Source organism: Lipotes vexillifer, unplaced genomic scaffold, assembly GCF_000442215.2.
Source record: "Lipotes vexillifer unplaced genomic scaffold, Lipotes_vexillifer_v1.1 scaffold500, whole genome shotgun sequence".
Classification (NCBI taxonomy): domain Eukaryota; kingdom Metazoa; phylum Chordata; class Mammalia; order Artiodactyla; family Lipotidae; genus Lipotes; species Lipotes vexillifer.
The window spans coordinates 1,345,317-1,354,008 of NW_006778765.1; the positions used below are offsets into that span (position 1 = coordinate 1,345,317).

At 60.4% G+C, this 8,692-nt stretch overlaps 1 protein-coding gene across 1 annotated transcript; it reads right to left on the reverse strand.

Annotated features, from left to right (window-relative positions):
- Positions 1 to 1,474: 1,474 nt before the first annotated feature.
- On the reverse strand, positions 1,475 to 7,459 carry DUSP7 (dual specificity phosphatase 7). Its single transcript, XM_007451844.1, has 3 exons — positions 6,943 to 7,459; positions 5,022 to 5,456; positions 1,475 to 2,254 (listed from the first exon to the last, which is right to left on the reverse strand). Exons 1-3 carry the CDS (start codon positions 7,457 to 7,459, stop codon positions 1,947 to 1,949), a joined length of 1,260 nt encoding a protein of 419 aa, XP_007451906.1. The 3' UTR covers positions 1,475 to 1,946.
- Between the last annotated feature and the right edge of the window lie 1,233 nt (positions 7,460 to 8,692).

Below are 8,692 nucleotides of genomic sequence, written 5' to 3' on the forward strand. Positions count from 1 at the left end.
AATGCCCACACCCCAGCCGCTCCTCCCAGCTTTGGGCACCTCCAACCAGTCAAAGCAAGTGCCCAACAGGCCCCAGGCAGGATCAGGCTGCTGCCTCTCACAGAGCAGGCACTGGGATACTGGCCACAGTGCCCCTCCTCACTGCCTCCACCCCTGGCCCTTATCAGACACAACTCGTTTTAAAGAAAAAATAATATTTATTTGCAATATAAACAAAGTCCCGTTGCTGGATCGGGATATATATATATGTATGTGTGTGTATATATATGTAGGGTCACAAATTTTCCTTCATAAGTTCATAAAGCAAAACTGGCCACCCTCTTGGCATACCCTCATTTACACAAATCTGATGCATCTTTCTGGGTTTTTCTTTTTAAAGGTAAAAAAGAGAGAAAGAGAACCATGTACAGCATGGAAGCTTTTTGTCAATTTCTTGACTGTGGCAAGATTTTAATCTGCTGCCTTAAAGAATCCCTGAAAACCACCCCTGTGAGGTAAGATGCAGTGGGGGCAGAGTTTCCGTGGCCTTGCTCACATGCTGAGTGCTGGCTCGCTCAGGGACCCCAGCCCGACTGCTCACCCCTCCCCAGGCCCCATGCAGTCCTGACACCTGGGAGAACTGAGGTTGGAGAAGGAACAAAACTGGAGGAGGATAACGGAATCCGTGGCTTTGTTCTGTGGATATGGGGGTGGAGAGATGGACAGAGCCTCACATCCCTTTCCTTGTCCATCCTCGCCACCCACCCCTGCCCTGGGATTGAAATGGGTGCGAGTTTCTTAATAGAAGGCAGGGGCAAGATGAGCACAGGGCAGGCTCTCACGGGTCGAGGGGGCTGGGAGTGGCAGCTGAACCAAAGTAACAACCAGGGTGAGGGAAGAGACTCGGGGGAGGCAGGGCTGGGTGCCACCACCTACGCGCCCCCAGCCACTGGGCCTGCACCCTCAGCTACAAACAGAGGAAGAAACAAGTAGTGGGTACATATAAAAAGGGCCTGGGGCCCAGGCCCCCCTCGGGGCTGAGCCCGGAGGGTTAATGCTACTGCGTGGCAGCCCCCTGTGGCCCCACCTCCAGCAGGACAGTGGCAGGGCCTCCCTCTGCTGCCTGGGGCAGTTGGCAGGGACCACCAGAAGGGCAGTTGGGTGGGCAGAGAATGCAAAGGCCACCTGTCCAGCCCACCACTCACCACTCGCGGCAGTCATCACAGGCAAATGCAGCGCCAGGTCGGGCTGGGCCGAGGTGGGAGGTGTGGGCAGGCCTGGGAGTCCAAAGCTGGCGAGAGCAGCAAACCACCCCTTTAAGGGCCGCTGCGGAAACGGAGGCTTCACACATGTGCAAAACGCTTTTGGTCAAGATCAACGCGGGGTTTGTCTTTTCCATTAAAAACAAAAACCCAAGAATTGCTTTTTGAAATAAGAAAAACAAACTGATAGCACTTCTCTCTCTCTCTCTCTCTCTCTCTCTCTCTCTCTCGCAGGATCAAGAAAGGGATGAAATACTGGTTTATACAATCCACTGTTGCATGTAGCCTGAAAATAACACTTTTCATTAAAAAAGAAAAATCAAGAAGAGCTTGAACTCTCTCTGCTCCAGGGAGCTCGGATTTACCTGCCAATAATAAAAAGTAAACTCAGGTCCATGGATGTGTCTTTAAAAAACAAAATAGCCAAACTGGCTGGGCCATCAGCAGAAAGGAGTGTCCTGGGACAAGGACGAGGCCCCACTGGACTCCCAAAGCCACATGTCTGAGAGCTGAGGGCCCCTCCGGAAAGTCCTGCTGGGGGAGGCCTGGCTGTGGGCTGCACCCTCCCCGGGACGGTGAGGGAAGCTCACCTCTGGGCACAGGCGATGTCCGGGTTCCTCACGCCAGAGGCAGCAGGCGTGGGCCCTCCCTGCGGGCCCTGTGGAGGCCCGGGAGGGGCTGGCCCGTTGCCCCGTGCCCCCGGCCTCACGTGGACTCGAGCGTGTTGAGCGGGAACAGGTTGTGGTTGGTGGGTGTGGAGAAGTAGAGCTGCTCGCTGGGGGTGTGGTTGTCACACGGGCTGCTCAGCCCCAGCGTCCGCTCGAAGTCCAGCAGCTGCCCCATAAAGTTGAAGTTGGGTGAGATGTTGGACTTTTTCCTCTTGACAAAGTCGTAGGCATCATTGAGCGACAGGTTCATCTTCTGCATCAGGTAGGCCACCGTGACCGTCACCGAGCGGCTGATGCCTGCCAGGCAGTGCACCAGGACACCGCACTTCTTGGAGCGGGCCTCGTCTGAAACACACAGGCACGGGTCAGGGCAGCACCTCCTCCAGGGAGCCACCGCAGGTGGGGCTGGGGGCAGCATGGTGACTGGCTGGTGCCTCCCGACTCTCGAGTGACCTGGTGAAGTCCCACGCGGGTGGGACAGCAACTTGGGGTCGAGGTCAAGAGCATGACTGTGGAGAGGGCTCTGCCACACAGTAGCTCCAAGTCACTGGACATTCCTGCGCCTCGGTCTTCTCCAGTCAGAGGGCCTGCTTACTCACAGTGCTCTTAGAAGGACGTGAGCCAAGGGAGGGTGCCACAAACACTGTGATCACTGCTAGTCCTACTGCTGCTATAACCGTGTGCTACTACATGCCAAGGTGTCACCTGCATCCTCTCAGGTCATCTGCACCATGGCTACCAAGTTAACTTTATAAATGAGGACACAGGCACAGAGACCAAGTGATGAGCACAAGGTCACACAAAGGTTCCTCCTAACTCGTAGCACTCACCCCTGCTAGCCCACGACCTGGGGCTCAGGGCTGAGCTTGCTCTCCTGGGGCAGCTTCCATGGGTGCCCCCGAGAGCCTCCTCGGAAGCAGGCCTCATGGAGGCTCCTCCACAAGGGAACGGCAGGCAGCACTCAGCTCTGCCCTGGGCCCAGCCAGTCCCCGGGGCCTTAGTCCTGCTCCGGAATAGCCAGGGACTGGGACCAGGTCCACACCTAGTTTCACAAGTGGGGTTTGCTTATGTGGGGCCTACCCAGACCACTTACTAGACTTTCCCTGGCCCATGTGCCAGTGACATCTCCCACCACAGCCAACCAAGTTCTGCCAACTCTCCCCTCCACACTCCTCCCAGATTCCCCCAGTGCGGTGCTCAGACTCCTATGCCTGACAGGCAGTAGGAGCTCAAATACCGGTTGAGCCACCGGCCAACTCAGTCCTGTAATCTCTCCTCCCCTAGACCCGAGCACAGCTGCATCTCTGTGCCATAGCTGTGCCAGGGGCACAGATTAACAAGAGGCAGGCCTGGGGTCCCCAAGGTCCCCGCCTGAGCTCACTGGGAGCCAGGTACACTCCTTCAAGATGCACTCCTACAAAAGGCCACAGGTTCACAAATTGTTCCTCATATGGCGCTCACTGCCTCTGGCCTGGCAGGACTTCCCTTCCCTAAGCCCACATGAGGGTTCCCAGGGCAAAGCATGCAGTAGGTGCTTAATCCAGACTCGGGGACCAACTGGGGGCCAGGCCAGCGGGGGAAGAGACCGATGTCATGGATTCACGTGGAACCACGCTGTCTGACCTTTAGATTTGGGGCAGGAGAAGGGGGTAGTGGAGACAAGCCTCCAGTGGTGACACATCAAGATAAGGGGAAGGCCTGGTCCCCAAACCCACTCCTGGGTGATCCAAAGTAAAACCACTTCCACTGGCTTTATTTTTAGCCCTCTAAGGGTGTGGCTGAGCCTTGGGGGTGCTGGTGCTTGATCTTGCCCCACTGAGTCCTATGGGATGCTTGGGCTTCAAGTCCTTGACTTGTCAAAAAGGGAGTATGGTTCCTCCCACCTCTACACCCTGTTCTGTCCCCCTCCCCAGATGTAAAGGGACCTCCAAGAAGGATAAAAACACCTACAAACCAGGCCCAGCCCTGGGACATCCGGGGGCCCCCTCTTCACTGGGGAGAGCACAAATGTTGAGGCAGCACCCATAGCCCTCTGGGCCATGTCCTCCCAAGCAGAGGTGGGAAGCTCTGGATAGCCCCACACACAGCCCCTCCCCCAGGCCTCAGCTTCCTTCCTTCCTCCCAGCCAGGCACCTACTTTTGGTTCCCAGTTAGCGGATGAGGCGGGGAAGCCTCCCACTTCCTGTTATTAACGCGAGCCCAGCCCAGCTGAAACCAAAACGCCCTCCACTGGACATAGCCGCCAGAGGGAAAAGACTGCCGGGCCACCCCCTCCCTGCCACCGGAGGCTGGACAGAACACTGGGTCACCAGGCTCGGAAAGCCCAGGGTTTACATTCACCCTGATCTTGTGTCCCTTTCCTGAATCCTGGGTGACAGCTGAACCCAAAGACGACCTGCCATCTAAACAGCCTCCAGCTGGCCAAGGAGAAAGCAGGATGGGAGGTCAAAGATAAGGAACCCGAGTCAGCTGAGGCTGCGGATGCAGGGGTCTCAGAGGGCGCTAAACCAGACAGCAGAACACACTGCTCTGGGGAGGACTTCCTCAGCCTCTCCCCATACTCTCTGACTACCCCCTATATGCCAAGCAAGCCCCACAGGCTGCCGGGAGCATCTGAGGCCCCGCCGAGGCCCTTTGGGTCATCACGTTCCAACAGCTGCCAGTTTTGGGTAGGCCTCTGGCTCCAGGCCACACTTTAGCCCCCTCAGGTACACAGTAAAGCCCAAAGAGGCTCCATGACAGCCCCTAAAGCTGTCATGCGCTGAAGCGTGACGCAAAGCAAGCAAGACCCGTGGGAGGTCTGAGAGCTGGGATGTTTCAGCTTGCTGAGCCTGAAACAGCGCAGCCAGAAAAACCCAAGCTGGACAGCAGAGCCCACGAGGCTCCAACAGCTGCAGGGAGCCTGGGAGTCGGGGGACTGCTCAGGCCCCGAGGGCCTCAGTGACTCACAGTGGGCCTGGGTACACCCATGGGCACACGCGGGCACATGCAGGACACACACAGGTCTTGACAGGCCCAGAGATACCCAGCCAGGCACGGGCAACACCCAGAGTCCCATACACACCTTGATGCGCAAGCCCACACACCCTGCCCGAAGCGCAGCAGCACTTACCGATGAAGCTGATGGCCTCAGGGAAGAACTGGGAGAGGTTCTGGCTCCAGTGGTCAGAGATGGGGATCTGCTTGTAGGTGAACTCGCCCCCGTGCTCGAAGGCATTGGGCAGGTTGGGCGTGACATTGAGGATATACTTGATGCCGTACTTGCCGAGCACATCCAGGTTGGTGGAGTCCTTGGCGCAGCCGAGGTAGAGGTAGGGCAGGATCTGGACGGGGAAGGCCGGTTGGCTGGATGGCACAGGGCTGCCGTCTGACTCGGTGGCACTGCTGGGCAGCTCTCTGTCCGACTCACCATCTGAGCAGTCAGAGCTGATGCGTAGGCCCCCCAGACCCAGCACTGAGGTGGGCGGTGAGCCGCTCGGCGAGGACGAGCTATCCACGTTGGTCTCGCAGTGTTCTGAGTACTCTGTCTGGAACTTGTTGAAACCACCTGTGGACAGGATGAGACAGGGCCTGGATGAGAGACTGACGATGCCAGTGCCCCCAGACCAAACAGGCTGCACAAGACCAACAGCAGCCAGGGTTCCCCACGGCAAGCACCGTAACACCAACAATGGACAACACGGGCGGTGCTACATATTTACACATGTAGCTCCTCCTGTTTTCTCCACAACTATCCTATGATCCACTTCACAGACGGGGAAACTGAGGCCCCAAGTGATAAAGTAACATGCTTGAGCTCCATGCCCTTACCCATAGGGCTTCAGGGCCCCAGCCATACAACCAGCTTTAGGGCACTTGAGGACAGACTCCAGCTCATTCCTCTTCCACAGCTCCCATGTACACCTGGCACCCATGGGTGCTCAGTAACTGCTAAGCGGTAAAGGAGAGCAAACCACCCCATCTCAGGCCAACACCTGTGGGTTTGCAAACCCCTCTTATAGATGAGACCGCAGGGGCCAGAGCTGCATCTGGGTCAGCTAGAGGCAGAGAGCGCCTGGGCCCCCAGACTGGGAATCGGGTGCTTGAGCCCCACTCTCAGCCACGCGGGAAGTAGTGTGAAGGTGTCTGTTGGCTCTTTCCCACGGCAGGGGCAAGTTCATAAAAGGGGGCCCAATTCCACCTCTCTAGAACCCACCCCCTTATAACACCAAGTCCCCCCGAAGCCTTGGACCCACAGAAGGGGAAGCTGCTGGAGGCTTTACAGGGACAAGAAATGGGGAGCGCCTTGCAGCTAAGGATGGGCCCTGCGCCCGAGGGTGCCGCAGGCCTCCTCTCCCCTCCCGCCTGCCCGCCCCGCTGCCAGCAAGAGGCCATTTTGGAATGTTAATTGGAAACACCGGCTGCAGCCACTCGCCTCCCAGAGCTGCCTCCCCCTTCCACAATCTCTGGGGTGGCAGGCTAAGGACTTGGGGGTCCCAGAAAACCAGAGCTGGGGCAAGGAACACTGCTTACAGCCCTGCCCCAAGCGCCTCCAAGAGGCGGTGATTCCCAAGTGATGAGACCCACGCGGGGATGCCCGGAGTCCCCCAACCCAAATGATCCCTATTCCCTGGCGGGGGCGGGGACGATTATAAAAAGCTCCTGTCCTAACCGTGGCCTTCCAGGAACACGCATTCCAGGCTGTAGGAGCTGAACTTGGGTGCCCAGGAGGGGACCCTCCCTCCCTTGAGGGGCTCACGGGGAACCTAGGAGCTGCCATGGCCCCAGCAACACGAAAAAAGGAAAGCCCAGGCGGGGAGAAGTTTGTTCGACCCACTTAGATCGTGCCCAGAAAGGGGTGTAGAGGAGGCCTGCGTGTCAGCCTAAACCCGCACAGCTGGGGCCGGACGCCCGGGAGAGGAGAATGCGGGCCGGGGGCGACGTGGCGCCGGCCGGGCAGGCTGGGCACGGGGAGAGAAAGCGGCCTCCGGCTGGGGCACCCGGGAGCCGCGGGAGAGCCCCAATCCCAGACAGGGTCTCGGTGCTGCCCTCACCTTGGAGGTAGTAGGCCTGGCAGCCGTCGTCGCGCAGCTTTTGCAGGAGAAGGCCAAGCACCGAAGCGGGAGCGCCAGGCTCTGGCTGCCACTCGGCCGTGGCCTCGTCGTAGAGCAAAACGGTGGCCGCCTTGCAGCGCGTAGCGAAACGCTCCTTGTCGGCGTGGTTGGGGATGATAGAGCGGATGGGCAGGTTGCCCTTGCGCAAGCGGCGCAGCATGAGGCCCGGGATGGCCAGGTTGATGGCCGTCTCGATGTGCGACGACTCGAAGAGCTCGTGCGGCCGGCAGTCGAGCAGCAGCAGGGACGCGCCGCCGCGCGCCTCCAGCTCCTCCTGCAGCCACTCGGCGCTCTTGCAAGGCATGGCCCCCGCACCCGCCGCCGCGCCTGCCCCGGTACCGGCGCCGGAACCAGACCCCGCACCGGGCTCCGACCCCGCCCCGGTGCCCCCAGCCGCCGACGCCCCCGAGGCCGACATGTGCGCCCGCGCTGGGGGGCCGCGGAGCTGGTTTTTCATGGGGAGCGCGGGCGGCCCGGGGCCGGGGCCGGGCAGCCCTGCCCTGGGACGGCGCCCCGGCCGCGCGGGCCCCAGCCGCGTCTCCGGGCGCCCGCCTCCCGCCGAGCTGCACGCCCGCCGCCCCGGCCTCCCGGCCTCCGTCCCGCCCGGCCCTCCGCGCGCGCCGCGGCCTGACAGCCCCAATTAAACGGCGTCTCAGACGGCCGCGCGCCGAGGCGTCCTCCGGTGGGCGGGGCCGCGGCACCGGCGCCCGAGCTTAAAGGCGCCGTACCTCCGCCGCCCCTCCCCACGGGGTACGCGAGCGCGCGAGCGGTCCCGTGTGCCCGGAGACCTGCGCCCCGGCCTTCGCCCCGCTTCAGCGCTGCCGCCGTCTCGCCTGGCCCAGAACTGATTATGACTCGCCTGGGGGCCCGGCCAAGACCCTCTCGGGTCCCCTATCCCGCGCTCCCAGCTCTTCTGTGCCCTACCCTGAAGGGCTGCCCTGGGGGCGTCCTGCGCGTGGCATCCCCTTCACGGAAGCAGAGTTTCCCCGGGGATGGGGTGGAGGGAAGGGGCAATCAGGCTGAGCCAAAGCCCCCTCCTCCTGTCAACTCCATTCATTCATTCCCAGCGAGTTCATTCAACAAATGGAAATTGAACGCCTACTACGTGCCATGACCTGTGCTTAGGCGGTCACCGTTTCTGGCAACTTGCATAGTCCCAATGAGGGCTACACGCTTGAAGACCTGAAGGTAGTCTCACCCCAGCAGGCCTGAGGGGAGATCAGCACTTAGGCAACTGGCGGAGTAGGACGGCCCAAGGCCGTGCCACCCTCCACGGGCAGGGGTGAAGAAATCCTGAAAGGACCTGGGAAGAGAGAGCGAGCCCTTTAAGGAAGCTTCCCAAGCGGGGTGGTGACAGGCTCCGAGTGAAGCGCCACGTGACTTTTCCACAGGAGCGGGTGCTGGGGATGGGGGGGGGGAAATCCTCTTTAATCGGCTTTCCTCCTCCCACCTCCCAACGCTCCAATCAACTTTCGTGGTAGGCGGGAGTGCGCCACGTAGGTGGCCAATCGCGGCCAAAGGAGACGGTGGGGCGGAGAGAGGAAGGCGGGGCCCGCCGAAAGTTCCACCCAGCGCAGGAAGTGGGCGGGGTCTCAGCGAGCGCTGTGTATCGGCTCGCAGGCTGCCTAGGCGGAGTAGGTGAATGGATCCGCAGGTAGCGCTGGAACAAAGCGGCTCGACTCGAACGGTG

Bases quoted from the DNA above. Each gene is read 5' to 3' on its own strand.
- DUSP7 (XM_007451844.1), bottom strand. From the start codon at position 7,459: ATGAAAAACCAGCTCCGCGGCCCCCCAGCGCGGGCGCACATGTCGGCC. The intron at 5,457-6,942 runs GTGAGGGCAGCA...TCCTGTCCACAG, and splicing joins CCAGGCCTACTACCTCCAAG to GTGGTTTCAACAAGTTCCAG. The intron at 2,255-5,021 runs GTAAGTGCTGCT...TGTGTGTTTCAG, and splicing joins TGAGGCCATCAGCTTCATCG to ACGAGGCCCGCTCCAAGAAG.